Source organism: Phyllobates terribilis, unplaced genomic scaffold (assembly GCF_046119375.1).
Source record: "Phyllobates terribilis strain yellow unplaced genomic scaffold, ASM4611937v1 Scaffold_29__1_contigs__length_15306474, whole genome shotgun sequence".
In the NCBI taxonomy this organism is placed as follows: domain Eukaryota; kingdom Metazoa; phylum Chordata; class Amphibia; order Anura; family Dendrobatidae; genus Phyllobates; species Phyllobates terribilis.
Window position 1 is genome coordinate 14813217 of NW_027362789.1, and position 22694 is coordinate 14835910.

The 22694-nt window shown below is 43.6% G+C and overlaps 2 protein-coding genes and 1 pseudogene across 2 annotated transcripts in view; 1 reads left to right on the forward strand and 2 right to left on the reverse strand.

Annotated features, from left to right (window-relative positions):
- Nucleotides 1-22694, forward strand: part of LOC141178644 (uncharacterized) — a 1052471-nt gene that overhangs the window by 763559 nt on the left and 266218 nt on the right. The window lies entirely within an intron of this gene.
- Nucleotides 10936-22694, reverse strand: part of LOC141178643 (uncharacterized) — a 45980-nt gene continuing 34221 nt past the window's right edge. Inside the window, exons 8-13 of the mRNA XM_073660532.1 lie at nucleotides 18117-18287; nucleotides 17808-17987; nucleotides 17601-17724; nucleotides 17421-17518; nucleotides 17132-17222; nucleotides 10936-13655 (exon numbers count right to left, since the gene is read on the reverse strand). Coding sequence (XP_073516633.1) covers nucleotides 12304-13655; nucleotides 17132-17222; nucleotides 17421-17518; nucleotides 17601-17724; nucleotides 17808-17987; nucleotides 18117-18287 — 2016 coding nt within the window. The 3' untranslated portion in view covers nucleotides 10936-12303. The remainder of the gene's footprint in view (nucleotides 13656-17131; nucleotides 17223-17420; nucleotides 17519-17600; nucleotides 17725-17807; nucleotides 17988-18116; nucleotides 18288-22694) is intronic.
- LOC141178737 (U5 spliceosomal RNA) lies at nucleotides 16038-16158 on the reverse strand (annotated as a pseudogene).

Below are 22694 nucleotides of genomic sequence, written 5' to 3' on the forward strand. Positions count from 1 at the left end.
GCTGGGGAGCAAGTGGGGACACCCGGCCACCAGGCGGCTGGGGACTGAGTATGGATACCAGGCCGCCGACACAGCCATGGCGTGGTGGCCAGATTCCGCCTCCACATGCCTAAAAGGCCCAATTTAAAGTGCAAGCAAGCAAGCAGTATGGTATTGCAGCCTGGGGGTGGGTGGGTGGCAGGCTGCATACTTGCGCTTGCATTGCAAGGAATGGGAGAGGTACAATTGAACACTGCCCTGGGACAAGGACTTGAATGGGGATAGTTGCAAGTCTGCAATGACAGGTGCAAGGTGGGAGGCATCTTCGCATGTACCATGAACAGGGGTTTGGCATGCACACACTACAGCGGAATAGGCTCTCCTTCCCACTAAATGCACTGGGGAGGGCACAGGTAATGTTTTGGTATACGCGCTTAATCTTATGTATAAGGCACACCAGGACAAATAGGGGCGGCTGGGGACTGAGTATGGATACCTCGCTGCCGAAGCAGCCATGAGGTAGTGGCCAGCTTCGGCCTCCTCTAAACTAAAAGGCCCCATTTCAAGTGCAAGCTAGCAGTATGGAATTGCAGTCTGGGGGTGGGTGGGTGGCAAGCTGCACACTTACACTTGCATTAAAAGAAAACATAGCAGATGCTAACTTCTGTCATCATCATCATGCTCCTCACCTTGGCACTCTCAACTCCACCGATGGAGAAGTCAGGGCCCACCGGAGGAGTCTGGTTCTCTGGTGGGCTCGTCCAATGCTGCCTAAAGCAGGCCGGGCTAAGAAAAGTGTGTGGGGGGATGTTCCAAGGAGAAATGGGGGCGGCTGGGGACCGTTTATGGACACCCGACTGCCCCCAGGCGGCTGGGGACCGTGTGGACACTCGGCCGCGGGGCGGCTGGGGTCTGAGTATGGACACCCGGCCGCCGGGCGGCTGGGGACTGAGTATGGATTCCAGGCCGCCAACACAGCCATGACGTGGTGGCCAGATTCCGCCTCCACATGCCTAAAAGGCCCAATTTCAAGTTCAAGCAAGCAAGCAGTATGGTATTGCAGCCTGGGGGTGGGTGGGTGGCAGGCTGCATACTTGCGCTTGTATTGCAAGGAATGGGGAGGTACAATTGAACACTGCCCTGGGGCTAGAACTTGCATGGGGATAGTTGCAAGTCTGCATCTTCTGATGCGGCAAGGATCACTTATGATGGGCACACTTTTAGACAGTGACCTGGGAGTCAGAGATGCTTCCAGGGGTCTTCCCCATGCTGTTCCCATGTCTTTTCAGCACTTTATGCATGTGTCACACAGCACATGGCCAGATAAGGTTGTAAAATGTTAAAATGACATTTCCCGGTGAATGCATTTGTCATAGTTGAAAGCAATACAAAAGTGCAAAAACGCATATAAAATGCTACTTGTGAACATAGCCGAAGGTGTGGAGGAGTATTTTTGTTTTTGGTAATTTATTTTAACTTATACACAAGTCTTTTCCCTGGAAAGGATGTTCCTTAACATATTTCACAGGAAAAAAGTTTCACTTTCGTTTTATTGTGAGCCTGTAAAAGTGGCTTAATACCTCTGACCACGTTGTTGACAGCAGTGACCTGGGGGTCAGAAATGCTTCCTGGGGCGATCCCCATGCTGTCCCCATGTCATTTGAGCACTGTCACTATCGTTTTAGGCACTTGTTAGGCTTTTAAAAGACTGCCGGGGGTGCCACCGCAAAAATGCTCGAGTCTCCCATAGACTAACATTGGGCTCGTTGCTCGGGTCGAGCACCCGAGTATCACGGCGAGCTCGGCCCGAGCTTCGAGCACCCGAGCATTTTAGTGCTCGCTCAACACTAGTAAACAGTTCAGGTGGAGGGGAGATGGCAGAGGAGCATTGCTGAACCGTGAAGCTTCCTGGACACTGAGGGTAAATCCATCGTACCGGTGGGTATAAAGAGAATATGTGGACGGTTATCACTACTATCTACATTACTGTGATAGTACTAGGAGAGGAATAATGGCGTTGTGTGAGGACTTCTCTGGGCTTCTGTCCTTCATCCTGCAGTCGTCTGAATGGATCTAATGTGGACGGGAACCAGCTAAGCCGCATTCTGTCCACAGCTGTTACCTCACTGTTCACACCACACAGAGACCCCAAAAGAGTCTCCGTGCTGAAGGGGTTAATGCCCTCTGCGCCCAGTAATGGGGAATCTCCACATACCTCCACCTGCAGAGCCGCCACCACATATATGGCTGCTCTGTGCGTACAGGAGCTGTGATGAGGTCACAGGAGGGGAGGAGTCAGGGGTCACATGATCAGGGGCCTCAGTGGATGCACAGTGTGAACTGTGCGGCTCCTGTACAGTGATATCCGGAGTGAAGACGCTACATGGAGACGTCTCCGCAGTCAGTGACATTATGTATGTTTTTTGCGTATCCTTCTCTGAAATTTGACTACCCAATTCCTTCTCCCAACCCCAGTAAAGGGTAGAGGGTCATCGCTGGTGTCCATTTGTGTTGCTTTGTGTATGCAAGATAGAAGTTTAGTACAAGGACCTACATGCGTGATTAAGGGTTCAAACGGAGTGAGTTCATCCTTTATACTAGTAACATGTGAGAATTTATAAATGACCTGAGCTGGAAATAAGCCAGGTAGGATAGACTCCTAATTGGAAAGGAGCCACGAAGTTCTATAAAGGAAAGAAAAGAGCCTGATCCCATGAGAACGTGTCTCAATCTAAGGTCATCAGACCAGTCCCAGAATAGAAATGAGTTCGTACCTGAAGCAGAGGGAAAATCTGGGTTGCCAAACTAGGGCGTTAATGGACCCAACCTACGTGGTATAGATGACGAGATTAAGACTTGATCCTATGTTTTCAAAAAGTGTTGAGTGGGTATTGGTAATTGTTTAGTTTGTACATGTATTTAGTCAATCCAAGGTAGAGATGTGAGTATCCACGGATAGAGGTCCTCTTCCAGTTTCACCCATTGCTTATGTTCCACAGACGTGAACCAGTCCACTGCCCTCATAAGAATCAAAGATTGATGGTCATTTTTTTAGATCAGGCATACTAGTACCCCCCTTTATTTTTGGAACATCACAATATTTTAAAACATATCCTAGACCTTGACGTTCCCCATACTACCTAAGAGCGTTGTCGAGATGGGAGAAAAAGGTCTGAGGAACGCAGACAGGAACGGTCTGGAATATATAAAGAAGTTTTGGCAAAATGTCCATTTTATCACATAAATACAACCAAACCAGGACGAGTTTGAATTTATAATTCATTAAATTTTGAAGAGTTTGTTCAAGGACAGTGATATAATTTAAACTATACAGATCATCCATGTTGCCTGGAATTTGTGTACTGAGGTACTTAGATGTGTCTTTCTGTCATTTAAAGGGAAAGTTAAAAATTAGCTGTTGTCTTATGTTATTGCTTCTGATTTAGAGTAGTTGGCTTTAAAATCGCTTACTTGGCCAAATTCTTTGAATTCCTTTAGTATAGAAGGAAATGAAATAATGGGTTTGAAACAGAACAACAAGTCATCTGCGTATAGAGCTAGTTTATAGTGATGTGAGCCTATAGTAACTCCACTAATATCTGGATTTTTTTGTAATGCTACCGCGAAATGTTCCATCACCAATGTGTATAGGAGAAGTGATAAGGGACACTCTTGCTTTGTCTCATTTTTAATAAAAAATGTGTTATATAGAAGGCCGTTTACCCTATCGCTTTAGGGTCAGTGTAGGATAGAATTTTAGATAACAAGAAAGAGCCTAACCAAATTTTTCGTAAGGTGCTCTTCAAGAAAGTCCAGTGCATTCTGTCAAACACTTTTTCAGCGTCCACAGAAACAAGGCACATTGGGAGCCCCTGTTTTTTTTCGCATGTGAAACTAATAATGTTTTATTTGTATTATCTCGCACTTCTCTACCCATAACGAAGCCAACCTGAACGTTGCTAAGAATTGAGGGTAAGTAGTGGGAGAGCCATGATGCAATTATATTAGAGAATATTTTGACATCTACATTATTTAATGAAATTGGATGAACATTAGGGCAGGCATTTAGTTCTTTTCCAGGCTTTGATAAAACTGTTATGTGAGCCTCAAGTGATTGGGGGGCAAAGGGGAGTCTTCTGAGATATTATTGAACACTAATGGTAATAACAGAGGTGCAAACATGTTATAAAATCTATTATTGAATCCATCTGGCCCAGGGCTCTTCCCGATAGGGAATGATCTAATGGCCTGTCCTATCCATTGTTCAGTGAAAGCTTTGTCTAGTATCTCCTGCTCAGGGGTCTGTAAGGAAGGAACGGCAGTGTCCATAATATATTTGTCAATTTTTGTTTCAAGAAAATTAGGTGGCATGTCGTGGTATTTTCCATGAATATTATGTAGTGAGCTATAACAGCAATGAAATGCGTCAGCTATGTCAGTGGGGTTATGAATTTATAGCAGTGGTGCTCCTTTTGTTTTGGATACATACAGCTCTGGCAAAAATTAAGAGACCACTGCAAAATTTTCAGTTTCTCTGATTTTTCTCTTTATAGGTATATTTTTGAGTAAAATGTACATTGTTGTTTTAGTCTATAAACTACTGACAACACGTCTCCGAAATTCAAAGCTAAAAATTTTGTATTTATTTGCAGCAAATGATAAAGTGTCAAAATACTAAAAAAGAAACACAGTGCTTTCAGACCTCAAATTACTCATGTTTTAAATGTGAAATCAATATTTGGTGGACTAACCATGATTTTTAATCACAGCTTTCATTCCTCTTGCCATGCTTTCCACCAGTCTGTCCATGCTTTCCAATAGAAAACTGTTCAGTGGTCTCTTAATTTTTGCCGGAGCCGTATGTCCTTTGCATCCGTGGATGTAACTTCCTTGTCAATGAGAGACCACATTTATCTGTGAATTCATACGAGTTACCTTCACATGTGATCTTGATATTTTCTATACGTTTGATCTATTAAAGACCTTCGCTCCTTTCTTTTTTTTCAATCAGATCATTTTTATTTAACAAAAGAAAGACCAACATTTTGTGTTTGTCATACAAACTTTGTGACAAAAAAAATAAAAAGAAAGAAAAACCAGTAAACAATACAAGAACCGGTTTACAATGATATAAAACCCAATATCGCTCTATAGTACAATGTTTTGGAATAGTAATTTTACATTTGCACATAAATATCTGAATACTTCCTGACGGCTTATTTTCCCATATTGGGACATCAATAGAAAAAGAATATATCTAAGAAGGGGCAATAGTGTGGACTGAGACAATTATTATTTACGTATAAGGATATAAATTCCTGGTTTACTGCAGGGATATGTACACATGGTCCAGTATAGTATTTCTGAAGCAATACCTGGGGTAATTAACCATTGCTTCCATATGTGTATGGATTTCTTGAGAGCGTTCCTTTTTATATAAGATCCACTTTCCAAGCATAGAGTGTTATTTATCCTGGATTTTAGTTCTGTTATCGTTGGGGGAGAATTGTCTATCCAATGTAGTGCCAACAACTTTCTGGCTTGGAATAATATTCTTGAGCTATCTACTGCCATATGGTAGTCAGGATCTACGTCTTCTCCCAGGAGTCCTAGGATACAGATTTTAGGTTCCAACTGAAGTTGTATCCCAAATACAGATAGTACAAGAGCGATCACCCCCTTCCAGTAGTCGCCAATATTTACACATTTCCACATCATATGCATCAGGTGGGCATCCTTTTGACATCTAGGACATGTGTCATCTGTTTGTATTTCAATTTTAAATAAAATACTTGGGGATCTATATACTCTATGAATGAGAAGAATTCGGGACAATCTTTGTGACTCTGACAATGAAAGTTTCGGTGTCAAATCCAGTATTTCCCCCATTGCTCCTCAGATAAGGGACCCACATCCTCCTCCCATTTTGTCGTAACTATCAAAGGATATTTATCCAAATGTAGGGCCAGTAACTGCCTGTAAATAAGGGATATTAGACCTTTTGTATCCAACGATGTAGTAATGGTATCTATTGGGTGATGTCAATCAGTATGGCGTTTATTCTAGTTGTGTACTATATGCAAGATGTATTTGCAGATATTGATAAAACACCCTATGCGGGAGGTTAAAATCTGCCTTTATTTGTTCAAACATCTTGAATAATCCATCCCTCAAGAGTTGTGACACCAAACATATACCCCTATCCTCCCACTCACTAACATTTTTTAGTTTATGTAGCTCTGGTAAGTTATAGTTGTGCCATAAAGGAGTATAGTTTGTGTACTTTCCAATTACCAGAATATTTTTACCCCTATCCCACGCCTTATATATTAACTTTAGTGTATGACATTTTAAGTCATTTTCTCGAGGAGGCCCCATATCTAGTACCGAGAATGGAAGCTTCCACTTGGTTCCTTCCATAAGTAGGTGCCCTGAAATTACACAATATTTGCGAGTACCCCATCCATGAAACTACTTTAGCTCCCTTCTAGCGTTAAGCAGGTCTATATATACCTGGAGGGAAGCAGATCATTTATGTTGTTTGTCAAGTAGATCAATCCGCTCAAGCAAATGGGAGACTTTAGCTGTTTTCTCCTTTTTTTAACCTTTATCTATGTTTTATTATTATCCCTCTGAGGACGCATGTGAGTGCTTCCCATTTAAATGGTAAGGCAGTTTCATCATGCTCATATATTTGAAGGAGTCTATAGTCTCAAGAAGGTCTGAGACACAGAGTGAGTCTTTCAGCAGATTATCATTTAGGTTCCAACATCTGAAGCCTTGGTGGAGTCCGGCATAGTCAGATCTATAATACAACGGGAGATGCGTGTCTGTATAGACTGTATAGACTGCGCAAGCGCGACAAGCCTGCACAGTCCGGCTCCAGACAGAAGCAGGCATGGAGGCGTTACAGGTAAGAGAAGCGTATATGGCGCCGGAGATCACAGTATGCGTAGACACTGAACGCATACCGCGATCTCCGGCGCCGTACTTACATACTTACCTGACCGGGAGGAGCGTTGCCGCGGCGCCTCTCTTTGCCGGAGACCGGGGCAGAAGTGAAGGTGTCGGAATCAGTACATGCACGTAGCGCTATTTGTAGTGTGTCTTCAGCAAAATGGTGCCGGACAGCGCGGTATGGGCATGCGCGTACTCTGGCGCCGCACTCCTCCCCCAGCCTCCGGCAGAACAGAACAACGCAGTGCTGGAGCACAGAGAAGAAAGGTGAGATTAAGTGTTTATTTTTTTGTATGTGTGCAACGTGAAAGGGATGAGGGGTGCCATACATACCAGGATTGGGAGGCGAGGGGGCAACACATATCAGGATTGGGGGATGAGGGGTACCAAGCATACCAGGATTGGGGGATGAGGGGTACCATGATACCAGGATGAGGAATGGAGTGCCATGCATACCAGGATGAGGGGTACCACACATAGCAGTATTGGGGGGGGGGGTGAGGGGTGCCATACATACCAGTATAGGGATGAGGAGTGTCATGCATACAAGGATTGGTGGGTGAGGGGACCATGCATACCAGGATTGGGGGGTGAGGGGTGCCATGCATACCAAAATAGGGATGAGGGGTACCATACATACCAGGATAGGGATGGGGTACCATGCATACCAGGATAGGGATGGAGTACCATGCATACCAGGATAGGGACGAGGGGTACCCTACATACCAGGATAGGAATGCGGAGTACCATGCATACCAGGATAGGGAAGGGGTAAGATGAATACCAGGATAGGGATGAGGGGTACCATACATACCAGGATAGGAATTCGGGGGTTACCATGCATACCAAGATGAAGGGTACCATGCATACCAGAATAAGGATGAGGGGTACCATACATACCAGTATAGGGATGAGGGGTGCAATGCATACCAGTATATGGATGACGGGTGCCATACATACCAGGATAGGGGATGGGGTGCCATGCATACCAGGATAGGGATGAGGAAGCCATATATACCATGATTGGGGATGAGGCGTGCCATGCATACCAGGATGAGGGATTGGGTGCCATGCATACCAGGATAGGGATGAGGAAGCCATACAAACCAGGATAGGGATGAGGGGTGCCATGTATACCAGGATGAGGGATGTGGTGTCATGCATACCAGGATAGGAATGCGGGGTACCATGCATACCAGGATAGGGATGCGGGGTACCATGCATACCAGGATGAGGGGTACCATGCATACCAGAATAGGGATGAGGGGTGCCATGCATACCAGGATGAGGGATGGGGTGTCATGCATACCAGGATAGGAATGCGGGGTACCATGCATACCAGGATAGGGATGAGGGATACCATGCATACCAGGATGAGGGGTACCATGCATACCAGAATAGGGATGAGGGGTGCCATATATACCAGGATTGGGGATGAAGCGTGCATTGCATACCAGGATAAGGGATTGGGTGCCATGCATACCAGGTTTCTGGGATGAGGCCATACATACCAGAATTGGGATGAGGGGTGCCATGTATACCAGGAATGAAAGATGAGGTGCCATGCATACCAGGATGAGAGGTATCATACATACCTGAATAGGGATGAGGGGTACCATGCATACCAGGATAGGAATGAGAGGCACCATGCATACCAGGATGAGGGATGGGGTGCCATGCATACCAGGATTGGGGGATGAGTGGTGCCATGCATACCAGGATGAGGGATTGGGTAACATACATACCAGGATTGGAATGAGGGGTGCAATGTATACCAGGATGAGGGGTACCATACATACCAGAATAGGGATGAGGGGTACCATGCATACCAGGATAGGAATGAGAGGCACCATGCATACCAGGATGAGGGATGGGGTGCCATGCATACCAGGATTGGGGGATGAGTGGTGCCATGCATACCAGGATGAGGGATTGGGTAACATACATACCAGGATTGGGATGAGGGGTGCAATGTATACCAGATTTGGAGTGAGGGGTACCATGCATACCAGGATTGGGGGATGAGGAGGCCATACATACCAGGATTGGGGGATAAGGGGTGCCATACATACCAGGATGAGGGATGGGGTGCTGTGCATACCAGGATTGGGGGATTAGTAGTGCCATGCATACCAGGATGAGGGATTGGGTACCATAATACCGGGATTGGGATGAGGGGTGCAATGTATACCAGATTTGGAATGAGAGCTGCCATGCATACCAAGATTGGGGATGAGGGGTGCCATGCATACCAAGATTGGGGATGAGGGGTGCCATGCATACCAAGAATGGGGATGAGGCGTGCCATGCATACCAAGAATGGGGATGAGGGGTGCCATGCATACCAGGATTAGGGGTGAGGGGTGCCATGCATACCAGGATTGAGAATGAGGGGTGCCATGCATATCAGGATGGGGATGAGGGGTGCCATGCATACCAGGATGGGATGGTGGGGACAGGATGGGGGCAGCAGAAATACCAGGAGGGGGGCAGCATATACCAGCATGGCAGACCATATTCCAATACAAATGCTCGCCACCCAGGCATAGAACGGGTTCAATAGCTAGTTACAATATACAGGAGCATGATCTGACCATAGAGCAGTTCCTACCTGAGATGTAGGTTGCCATGTAGGCTACTTACTTAAGAAAAGGACTATATGGCTATGCATATTGTGTAAAGGAGAATAATAAGTATAATCCTTTACGTCTGGATGTAGTATCTTCCATACATCAACTGGTTGAGACCAAAGCACAATTAGCAAAGCTTTTGTTTGTGTTTTAGATTGGTGACTCCAGCCCCGGGACGCGTCTAAAGGAGGATCCAAGACAAAATTAACCCCTTTACAACCCAAGGTGGTTTGCACGTTAATGACCAGGCCAATTTTTACAATTCTGACCACTGTCACTTTATGAGGTAATTACTCTGGAACGCTTCAACGGATCCCCCTGATTCTGAGATTGTTTTTTCGGGACATATTGTACTTCATGATTGTGGTAAAATTTCTTCGATATCACTTGCGTTTATTTGTGAAAAAAACGAAAATTGGGCAAAAATTTTGCAATTTTCAAAATTTTAATTTTTATGCCCTTAAATCAGAGAGATACAGTACAGACCAAAAGTTTGGACACACCTTCTCATTTAAAGATTTTTCTGTATTTTCATGACTATGAAAAGTGTACATTCACACTGAAGGCATCAAAACTATGAATTAACACATATGGAATTATATACTTAACAAAAAAGTGTGAAACAACTGAAAATATGTCTTCTATTCTAGATTCTTCAAAGTAGCCACCTTTTGCTTTGATGACTGCTTTGCACACTCTTGGCATTCTCTTGATGAGCTTCAAGAGGTAGTCACCGGAAATGGTCTTCCAACAATCTTGAAGGAGTTCCCAGAGATGCTTAGCACTTGTTGGCCCTTTTGCCTCCACTCTGCGGTCCAGCTCACCCCAAACCATCTCGATTCTGTTCAGGTCTGCTGACTGTGGAGGCCAGGTCATCTGGCGTAGCACCCCAACACTCTCCTTCTTGGTCTAATAGCCCTTACACAGCCTGGAGGTGTTTTTCTGGTGACACTGTTGGGGATTTATTCAAAATTTAAGGCATACTGAACCAGCATGGCTACCACGGCACCTTGCAGCGGCATGCTATTCCATCCGGTTTGTGTTTAGTTGGACCATCATTTATTTTTCAACAGGACAATGACACCAAATACACCTCCATGCTGTGTAATGGCTATTTGACCAAGAAGGAGAGTTATGGGGTGCTACGTCAGATGTTGGAAGACAATTTCCGGTGACTACCACTTGGAGCTCATCAAGAGAATGCCAAGAGTGTGCAAAGCTGTCATCAAAGCAAAAGGTGGCTACTTTGAAGAACCTAGAATATAAGACATATTTTCAGTTGTTTCACACTTTTTTGTTAAGTATATAATTCCACATGTGTTAATTCATAGTTTTGATGCCTTCAGTGTGAATGTACAATTTTCATAGTCATGAAAATACAGAAAAATTTTAAATGAGAAGGTGTGTCCAAACTTTTCGTCTGTACTGTATGTGAGCAATTATATGCGTTTTCCATTGAAATCACCAGGACCCAACTCCTCTGCTTTCCTCACAATGGCCTCTTTTACATTGAAAAAATGTATTCGACAGATAATGTCCCTTGGACACTCAGGATCTGGGCCATGATTGCCTATTGTACGGTGTGCTTTTTCAATCTCCAGCTCCTTATCAATAGGATCACCAAGAATATTATTGAATAATGATCGCAGTGTTGGCATAATCACTTATGCATTGATGCTTTCAGGTATACCCCTTATCCAGATATTATTGTGATTTTCTTCATCATCAACCATATTAAACAGGTGGTTTATTTACTGGCTGTGAAGATCCAGTGTTAGTTTCTGAGCATTATGATGGCCTCTAACTTGGACGACATTATCCTCTAATCTCTGTACCTTGTCAGTAAGCTGTGACAGGATATAAGTGAGGGGACGTATTTCAGTATTTTATGTGGTTTCCAGCCTCTGAATATATTGCTCCATATCTTCTTTAGTCGGGATAGACGTAATCTGATATACAAATAAGTTATGTTGTCCCCCATATCAGAATAACCTGTGGCTGAGGGGTAAATGTCCCTGTGAAGCAAGCACTGCTCAGTATGGGGGCTTTGGTGAGAGTACAGGGAGATTTGTGGAGCCGTTTTCTTGTGAGGCCTACATTAAGAGAGAAGTTGGTGCAGGACTTACAGTCTGGAGCTGTCTGTCATCATGAGGGTTAAGACTGCTTCTTTTTCCATGCTGAGGTGAGGCAGTAATAGCTCCGGAGCAGGAAGATAAGACCTTCCATAAGAAACGCTGCATACCAGACATGCTGACGGAGATGGAGGACCTCAGATTAACCTCTCATCTCTTATTTCTTTCCCATATCGAAAGTCATGTTTGAGGCTGTAAATTGCTTATAATTCCCCCAAGAACACGGTCTGAAGAGAGTGCTTTCAGTGTGTGCATTCTCTTGGTGCTATGTCCAGGCCATGTCCTTCCTGTTGATGTACAATACGTCTGAAGGTGGCGATGATTGGCAGCAGGATTGTGTGATGTAACAATCTTGTGTGATGTAACAACCTTACGGAAAAGCAAGTTGTGACACCAATGGAACGGCGCCAGAACAGTAAGTGCGTATGAGTGTTTTTATTTTAACAAGACTAAACATGAGGAATGAGAAGGAGTTATCCTAGTAGTGGACAACCCCATATGAAGATGCAATTTTCGGTTAAAAATGAAAAAGGCTTCTCCCCTGTGTGACTTCTCTGAAGTTTGTTAAGAGTTGATTTCCGGCTAAAACATTTCCCACTTTCTGATCAGCAAAAAGGCTTCTCCCCTGTGTGAATTCTCTGGTGCTTAACCAAATCTGATTTCTGGTTAAAACATTTCCCACATTCTGTACAGGAAAAAGGCTTCTCCCCTGTGTGAGTTCTTTTGTGCGTAACAAAACCTGATTTCCAGCAAAAATATTTCCCACATTCTGAACAGAAAAAAGGCTTCTGCCCTGTGTGAGTCCTCTGGTGTATAACCAAATCTGATTTCCAGCTAAAACATTTTCCACATTCTGAACAGCAAAAAGGTTTCTCCCCTGTGTGAGTTCTCTGGTGCTTAACCAAATATGATTTCTGGTTAAAATATTTCTCACATTCTGAACAGGAAACAGGCTTCTCCCCTGTGTGAGTTCTCTGGTGTATAACCCAATCTGATTTCCAGCTAAAACATTTTCCACATTCTGAACAGGAAAAAGGCTTCTCCCCTGTGTGAGTTCTCTTGTGCTTAACCAAACCTGATTTCCGGCTAAAACATTTTCCACATTCTGAACAGGAAAAAGGCTTCTCCCCTGTGTGAGTTCTCTTGTGTATAACCAAACCTGATTTCCAGCTAAAACATTTTCCACATTCTGAACAGCAAAAAGGCTTCTCCCCTGTGTGAGTTCTCTGGTGCTCAACCAAATCTGATTTCTGGTTAAAACATTTCTCACATTCTGAACAGGAAAAAGGCTTCTCCCCTGTGTGAGTTCTCTTGTGCTCAACCAAAACTGATTTCCGGCTAAAACATTTTCCACATTCTGAACAGCAAAAAGGCTTCTCCCCTGTGTGAGTTCTCTGGTGCTCAACCAAATCTGATTTCTGGTTAAAACATTTCTCACATTCTGTACAGGAAAAAGGCTTCTCCCCTGTGTGAATTCTCTGATGTCTATCAAGATGCGCTTTCTGGAAAAAACATTTCCCACATTCTGAACAGGAAAAAGGCTTTTCCCCTGTGTGAATTCTCTTGTGCGCAACCAAAACTGATTTCCGGCTAAAACATTTTCCACATTCAGAACAGGAAAAAGGCTTCTCCACTGTGTGAGTTATCTGATGTCTGATTAAACTTGATTTCTCTGTAAAACATTTTCCACTTTCTGAACATGAAAATGGCTTCTTTGTTTTAGGAGCAATTTCTTTTTTATGGCTTATTTTGTGACTTTGATTTTCCTTAGTAGTTGGTAATGAATCAGAAGACAGGACGTGTTTCAAAGGATCAGATGACAGATCTTTGCTGTGAAGGGATGATGGTATATCTGGAGTAATGGCATTCACTTCAATTGTATCCTGTGGGATCTCAAGATCATCTGATTTAAAAATTGAAGATGTCAGCTGTCCCTCTGATCTCCTGGTACAGTCATCTGCCAAGAATAAAACCAATTATTATTTATGAATAACATATCCTTAAAATTTATATTGTTGAATATTTTTACTTAAACTCTCTGTAAAAATGTACTTTATGTAAAAGTATCATTATTTACCAAGAAAACATCACAGAAAAAAATCAGCCTTACCAACACCAAATCAGATAACAAATGCATTAGCATTTTAGTGTTGGTTGGGTGTACTGGGGTGTCTGTCCATGTGGGGTGCACTTATATAGTGCTGGGCAGCCTTCCTACCCAGTATGGACATCATCAGCATCCTAAGCCAGACACTGTGCATCAAACCTACCTGTGTGACTGGCGTCCTATGCAAGCTTCTTCTGTGTGCATCTTTAATACTAGGCAACCACCCCCTCCATGAATTGGTACGATTATTGGTGTTAGTAAGGCTGTATCTTTTTCTGTGATTTTTTTTTTTCATTTTGCCCTAAGTTAGCCGTCATTATTCACCAAGACAATGACAGTTCACAGTCTAATAGAAAACCTCATAGGATGAACCAGTGGATCGTAGTGTTCAACTGATTGTTCATTCTGCCTCCCAAATATGGAATAAAAAGCCACCAAACAATGTTATGTAGGCAAAAATAATATCAATAAAAACTTCTACTCATCTCACAAAAAACAAGTCACCACTCAGGTCCATCATCTGTCAATGGAAAACCAGAAGTTTCCACATTATTAGTGGCTCAAAGGTTTTTGAAAACCAACATGGCTTCCATAAACCAATCCAGCAATATCCACTCTCCCAAAGTCAAATCTCCCCCCCTCTTCTGAGCCTTGCAGTGCGCCCAAAACACATTTAGCATCCATGTATTTGACATTACTATAGTGAGAAGAACCCACTTAATTGATGGTGTGTGTCTCCTGGAGCACAATCTGGACACTATGTGTTGGGTAATGAAATTATATATTTGTAATTTTCACTCTCCAACATCCACTGCATGCTAATTTCCGAAAAGTGCCTGTGGAGTCAAAATACTCACTACTCCTATAGATTATTTCACTGAGGGTTATAATTTCCAAAATGGTGTCACTTTATGGGGATTTCTACTGCTCTGGTTTTCTGCATTTTGGTCACATGGTGGGTTGAATCTCCTCTGGGATCTGCTCCTGCGACATCTGCTTCTCTCACCAGGAGCCGCCTTATTCATCCTGCAGGCGGCGCTGGTGATGGAGGAGACATCAGAACCAGAAGCTCTGGGCAGCGCAGACTCTGTCCAGCCACTAAGATTAGGGAGCCTGGACCAGTAGTACCATCCAGTCTGGCAGTATGGGTGTGTGCTGTCCAGCTTAAGTAATCTGCTCCTTGCTTCAGCCAACTGGAGAGCACCACACCCTACTAAAGCTGGAAGCATATTGCCGGAAGCTGCCAGATACAGCCTTGTTCTCCTCTGGTTCAGGCCTCTGTGCTCAGCTCCCGGCTTGTGTATTTGATTCCTGTTGTGACCTCGGCCAGTTTACCGATTACTTTTGTGTGATTTTGTATTTTCTCTGACCTTCATGTTCTGACCCGGCTATCTGACTATTATTCTTGCCATCTCACACCACAGAACATTAGGTTACACTGTGGCACAATCTTAGGGGGTCTCTAAGTCCAAATCCATGTAGAGGGGTTAAAGGATGATGAGCAAGGCAATCCCTGGGATCTGGAAAATGGAGTAGATAGCGCTAAGCCTGTTTGTGGTAGCCATCTTTGGAGCTGCCAGGTGACCATGAACAGTGCCCCCAATACATTGTGTCTGCACACCATCCCAGCAAGATCTGCATTCAAATAGCTAAATGGCGCTCCTTTCCTTCTTAACCTGCCATGTGCCCAGACAGTAGTGTACAACCGTATATCGGGTATTGTCAGATTCAAGAAAAGTTGGAATATTATTTGTAAGGTCCATTTGTTTCCTATTATCCTTTGTGAAGAATTCCAACACTTATCACCACATAAAGTGACACACGTCAGATTTGAAAAATGTCAGAGATAGGTGCTGGGAAAGGAAGTTGTTTCTGCGCTCTCTGGAGTCACGACAAACCATTAGTATGGATAAAAATGGAGGTTTATTGTCTACGCGTTTCAGAGACCACCGACTCCTTCCTCAGGACAACCATACATAACCTCTTTAACAGGTTTAGTGGTTTAATCACATAGCGCGTTTGGGGGAGCAGATGAAGCTCTCCATTTTTCAGCTCTTTGTGGTTGTTTTTTTCTTTCCATTTTTGGAGCATCCTTCAGTTAAGGGTAAAACAAAAAAAGCAAAAGCATTCAGTCAAAGCCCAGAAAATAAATACCCCGATACCACAAACCATTCAGCAGTTTTGCAGACATTCTGTAAAATCAAAGTAAAATTCCCCGTAATCTCTCAATTTGTGCTTAAAAAAAATAAAAAATAGAAAAAATATCTTCACAAAACTCAGTTTTGCTTCTCTCCATGGAAATCTTTAGTAAAAAGGCGAAAGATTTTTACATTCTGAAGAGAAGCCAGAGTATTTTTCCATAGATTTGAAAAATGGGCCCAGATAGGAACATAAAACTGGCTGCAGGAAGAGGTTAAATCTGAGTATTTTGGGCACTAACTACTATAGTAAAAACTGTGAGTATAGACAATAACACATCCACTGAAATGATCAAACTCAACAGTCTCCATCAGTAAGTAGTGAGTAACTAGTGGTGAAACCTCTCTGTGGTAATTAGAGTATGGGGCTCGGTGGCTCTTGGCAATCTAAACTATCGTAAGGGCCAATATTTTCTGTCAGATGAGTTTCAAGAAGAAATATTAGACGTTCAAAGAGAACTTTTTATAATAGTGCAGAGCTGAGGCGTCTTAAATTTAGCTTAGAGATATATCATGGCACAGGTGTAATGTTTTCTGTATAGTTTATCACTCACAATCTGGTTTGACGTTAGACGGTTTTAAAAGAAATTGAACAGTCAGGATAAAGGGAAACTCTGTTGTTATTGTACAGAAATTCACACTTGGCCTCACTGCACATTTAATGTTGTCGATCATAAAAGTGAAGTTAGGTCAGAAAGACTGGACCTGGTCTTGTAGGGACCATATGAGCACATTCAGCAGCACAGAAGGGAGAGAAGGTAGATTCATCCAATAAGATATCAGGGTTCTAGGAAGCCAACACCATCATTACCCTCCGCTTTCTCTTACAGGCCCATCATAATATTTTTCTTCAAGTAATTTTCTGGCTTTGTGGTTTACAGATCTGGGCAGGTAACGTCTCCTAATCACAGGGGGTAGGTGGATGCTCCAGCTTGTAAGTTCTATGGAAAAGGGTTTCAATGCCCAAAATCATTTGAACAGTTTTGGGTGGAAGAGAATGTTGTGGTCTAGAGGCAAAATGGTGATCACACGATTGTGATACGGCCGGACTACACAACCGATAAAGCAGCCACAGATGGTGACTGAGAAGAATCTGTGACTTCTCTGCATTTAGTGGTCACTACTCACCTGGGTAGTCATATGTAGGAATCTCCTCTTTACACCACTCATCACCCCTCACATATGTCTCTGTAGTATTAATATGGGTCAGATCTTCACCCTGAAACAAATATTGTAAAAGTCACAGACAGATGGAGAAGTCCCATCTATGATCAGCTCTAATCCTGCCATCTCCACCGTTCTCATTACACAAAAGGAAAACACATAATACTGGTGGATAAAACAAGACTGAGCACAAGACCTTCACAGCCGTCTACACATCATAGGGGAGATCTCATGACACCTTCTCTCCATCTACCTGATGATCCTGAGGAACATTGGGATCTTCTTGTTTACAGTCATGTGGAAGAAGAGGACGGGGACATCTCTCTGGTGTTGTCCTCTTACTGGATAGATCTGGAGGAAACACATAAGGGACTGAATTTATTCTTTACATACAGATAATTATAGGCCGTGTGCATTTAGTCCTGTCTATTACCTGGCGATGTGAGGGACTGGGGAACCTCCATCATGACGTCTTTGTACAAATCTTTGGGTCCTTCTAAATACTCCCACTCCTCCATGGAGAAATAGACAGTGACATCCTGACACCTTATAGGAACCTGTCACATACAATGATACAGTCATCCCCCCGATCCCTTCATAGCGTTACTGTATAATGTCCCAGTATTCCCAGCACTGTCACCTCTCCAGTCAGCAGCTCAATCATCTTGTAGGTGAGTTCTACGATCTTCCGGTCATTGATGTCCTCATGTATCAGGGGGTGAGGTGGGGGCCCTGTGATTGGGCTCAGGGGTCTTTCCCATCCCTTAGACACATGAACCTGATAGCGCTCACTAGAGGTCTTCTTCACTAATATGTAATCCTGGTTATGGAAAGACATATAAATAAATCTCACTCCAGACATTTCCAGAGTCCTCACCTCTCCAGTTCTGTCCATCTGTTATTCCCATAGATAAGAATGATGTAATGTGACGTCATCAGAATCTCTCACCTCTCCAGTAAGCTGGAAGAGGATCTCTAGGGTGAGGTGTAATATCCTCTCCGCCATCTTGTCTCTGTCAAAATCCATCTTTGATGGGTCCATTAGGAAAATTCTCTTAAATAGAAGATCTTCACTGAGAGGATCTGATATTGTAGGGACCTGAATGAGAAGATGATGAGCCTATGTAACATCATAAAAATCCTGCGTCATAATACAATTACTGGAGATAATGTTATGTTCTGCTACCAAAGCTAAGGAAAGAGAGGAGATCTGTCCCTACTATAAGACTCAGCTGAATCCCTACGATGTAACAGGGAACCTGATCCTGCGATCAGACCTGCTAAAGTCCTAATCTAGTCTGTACGGAGACCTATAGATTTGGGGAGGGAATCCCTACAAGTACTAAGGACTGGGAGGAATAAGGGACACCTCCTAACAGAAATAGCAGCAGACAGACGAACAAACAAAATAGATAGAACCTAGAGGTCCGTAGACCAAGCAAACTAACAGAGTTAGATACAGAGCACAGGCTAGCTAGAAAGTAGATATACAATGAAGTCCAGCAAAGCCAGAAGGGCGGAGCAGGATTAAATAGGCCAACAAGGTCATGTGACCAGCAAAGGAAAAAAAACCTAACAGCAAGGTTCTAACAGTACCCCCCCTTCTAAGAGGATCCTCCGGATCCCCTAGGACCAGGCTTATCAGGAAATCTCCTGTGAAACGCTCTGATAAGTCTGGATGCGGAAACATCATCTGACCTCACCCAAGAGTTATCCTCGGGTCCGAAACCTTTCCAGGCCACAAGATACTGCAAACTACCTCTATACCGTCTAGAGTCAAGGATGCGAGAAATTTCATATTCCCCGTCCTCCACCACCGGAGGAACAGAGGCAGAGGCGTCACCATCCGACACAACAGCTTTTTTTAACAGAGAGACATGAAAGACCGGATTAATTCTCCAGGAGGTAGGAACCTCCAACCTAACAGCAGATTGGTTGACAACCTGAAGCACCTTAAAGGGCCCTACAAACTTGGGACCCAATTTCTTAGAAGGAATCCTCAACCGCAGATTCCTAGAGGACAACCAAACCATGTCACCAACAGCGAACAAAACCTCCTGTCGTTTCCTATCAAAGTAGTCTTTAGATTTTCTGTTGGCCTCCTGAAGATTACCACGCACATCCGTCCAAACTCTTTCCAAATCACCGGAAAAATTCTCCTCCTCAGGCACGGCAGATCCCAACTTGGAGAACGACCCAAACGACGGATGTCTCCCAGAACAACAAAAAAAAGGCGAACAACCAGCAGAAGAAGATGTATGATTGTTCAGAGCAAATTCGGCAAGTGGCAGAAACTCAGACCACCCCTCTTGATTGTCTGCCACAAAACAACGCAAGAACTGCTCAACATCCTGGTTTTTCCTTTCTGTCTGGCCATTAGATTCAGGATGATATCCGGACGAAAACGACAAATGAATTCCCAACCTGTCACAAAAGGCACGCCAAAAACGAGCCACGAACTGAGGACCCCTATCAGAAACAATGTCAGTAGGAACGCCATGAAGTCTGACAATTTCCTTGACAAAGGCCTTAGCGAGAGTTTTAGCGCAGGGCAGTTTGACGAAGGGAACCAAGTGACACATCTTGCTAAAACGGTCCACGACCACCCAGATGACAGTAAAACCCTCAGAGGGGGGAAGGTCAGTTATAAAGTCCATAGCCAAATGTGTCCAAGGAGCACTGGGGACCTCCAAAGGACAAAGCAACCCCGCAGCAGGAGTATGTGAGGACTTAGATCTAGCACATATAGTACATTGGCGCACCCACTTAATGACTTCCTTCTGCCATCCAGGCCACCAAAAACTGCGACCCACCAGTCTCTTGGTCTCAGAGATTCCGGGATGACCTGCCAACCGAGATTCGTGACACTCAACAAACAAATCTCTCCTAAAGGTCCCAGGCACAAACAACCTCCCATGAGGAGTGTTAGATGGGGCATTCTCCTGAGCTTTAAGAATCTCATCTTCCAAAACGGAGTCTAAAGCAGCTATCACAACACCTTCTTGTAAAATGTTTTCCTCTTTCTCAGCACCGACTATGGGAGAAAAACTGCGAGACAAGGCATCCGCCTTAACATTCTTAGTACCAGGGATGTAAGTAACGGAGAAATTAAACCGCGAGAAAAACAGTGCCCACCTAGCCTGACGGGCATTCAGGCGCTTGGCAGCGTCAAGATATATCAGATTTTTATGATCCGTAAGAACCTGAACGGGAAATTCCGCACCTTCCAAGAAGTGGCGCCAGTGTTCAAATGCGAGTTTAATAGCCAATAATTCCCGATTACCAATATCGTAATTCAATTCAGTCTCCGAAAATTTTTTTGAAAAAAATGCACAGGGATGTAATCCATCCCCGTTATCCTGAGACAATACTGCGCCAACCCCCACAGAGGAAGCATCAACCTCAACCAAAAACGGCCTAGTAACATCAGGCTGCATAAGGATGGGAGCAGAGGTGAACCTCTCCTTGAGATACACAAAAGCTTCAATGGCCTCAGAAGACCACTGAACCGCATCAGCACCTTTCCTGGTGAGATCAGTCAGAGGTTTGACAATACTAGAAAAATTTTTTATGAATTTTCTATAGTAATTGGCGAAACCCAAAAACCTCTGTATTGATTTCAAACCAATAGGCCTAGGCCATTCCTGCACAGCCTGAACCTTAACCGGATCCATCTCAAAACCTTTGCTGGAGATAATGTAGCCCAAAAAACTAATTCTCTGTACAGCGAACTCACATTTCTCCAGCTTAGCAAAAAGCGAATTGTCCATTAATAACTGTAATACCTCACGCACGCTCCGCCAATGAGACTCCAGATCTGGCGAATAAATCAAAATGTCATCCAAATACACAACCACATTTTTACCGATCAAAGGTCTAAGGATGTCATTAATCAGATTCTGAAAAAATGCAGGAGCATTAGTAAGACCAAAAGGCATAACCAGATTCTCAAAATGACCCACAGGAGTGTTAAAAGCAGTCTTCCATTCATCACCCTCCTTCATGCGCAACAGATTGTATGCCCCCTTAAGGTCAATTTTAGAGAACCACTTGGCCCCCAATAACTGGTTAAACAGATCAGGAATCAATGGCAGTGGGTAAGGATTGCGTACCGTAATTTTGTTAATCTCACGAAAATCCAGACAAGGACGTAAACCGCCGTCCTTTTTTTTTACAAAAAAAAATCCAACCGCCACAGGAGACTTAGAGGGCCTAATGTGACCGGCGGCCAAACTTGTCTGTATGTATTCCTCCAAAGCCTTCCTCTCAGGAATAGTAAGGTTAAATAAACGACTTTTAGGAAGAGTCGCTCCAGGGACAAATTCAATAGAACAATCATAGTCTCTATGGGGAGGCAAAACCTGCGATTCTTTCTCAGAAAAAACTCTCCAAAAATCCTGAATAGGAACAGGCAATTCTCCCCTATCCAAAGCTGCAATACGCCCGTTACAACACTTGTCATAACATTTATGGCTCCAGGATTTAATTTCACTGGTAGACCAATCCAGTACAGGATTGTGAAATTTTAACCAGGGCAAACCCAATATTACTGGAGAAGGCAAGTTATTCAACACTACCAAATCCAATTTCTCATGGTGAACACCATTAATAGTGAGAGGAAATTCACTGACCTTGAGAGTAATATTCTTCAAAGGGGAGCCATCCACAGAAACCACAGCAATGGGGGATGATAAAGGTTCAGGTTTTAAATTGAGTTTTTCCACGAATCCCCCATCAATAACATTCAGTGTAGACCCGCAATCAACAAACACCCGAAATTCCATTAATTTTTCCTGAGCAATCGTGGAAGCAGCTAAAAATATACCCTTGGAATTTAAACAGGCAATACGGGCGTGACTGACCATTTTTTTTTCTTTCTTCATACGAAGCTCACAGCCTTTAATCAAATGACCAGATTTTCCACAATAGAAACACAAGCCTTCTGAAAAACGACGGTGTTTTTCTTGAGAGCGAGGTGCCACCGATCCAATCTCCATCGGTTCACCACTGTTAGTACACACATTATCATAACCAGAAACTGACATAGCAGAGGATTTGCTCTCATTAACCCTAGCACGCAGTCTTCTGTCCACCCGTATAGCTAATTGCATAGCCTGTTGCAAATCCTCAGGTGTAGGATAAGCAATTAGCAGGTCTTTAACCTTTTCACTGAGCCCAGCAAGAAATAGACTTTTCAGAGCAGAATCGTTCCACCCTGTTTGAGTGGACCAACGACGAAAATGTGTACAATATTTTTCCATATTACCTGATCCTTGTTTTAAACGTCTCAACTCAGTCTCAGCTGATGCCACACGGTCAGGATCATCATATAATAGTCCTAAAGCAGAAAAAAAACTATCCACTGATCTGAAGCATGTATCACTAGGTTGCAAAGAAAAGGCCCACTCCTGAGGCTCTTTGCGCAAAAGTGACATTATGAACCCTACGCGCTGGGATTCATCCCCAGAGGACTTGGGTCTCAAACGAAAATACAATAAGCAAGCATTTTTAAATGAAAAAAATTCTC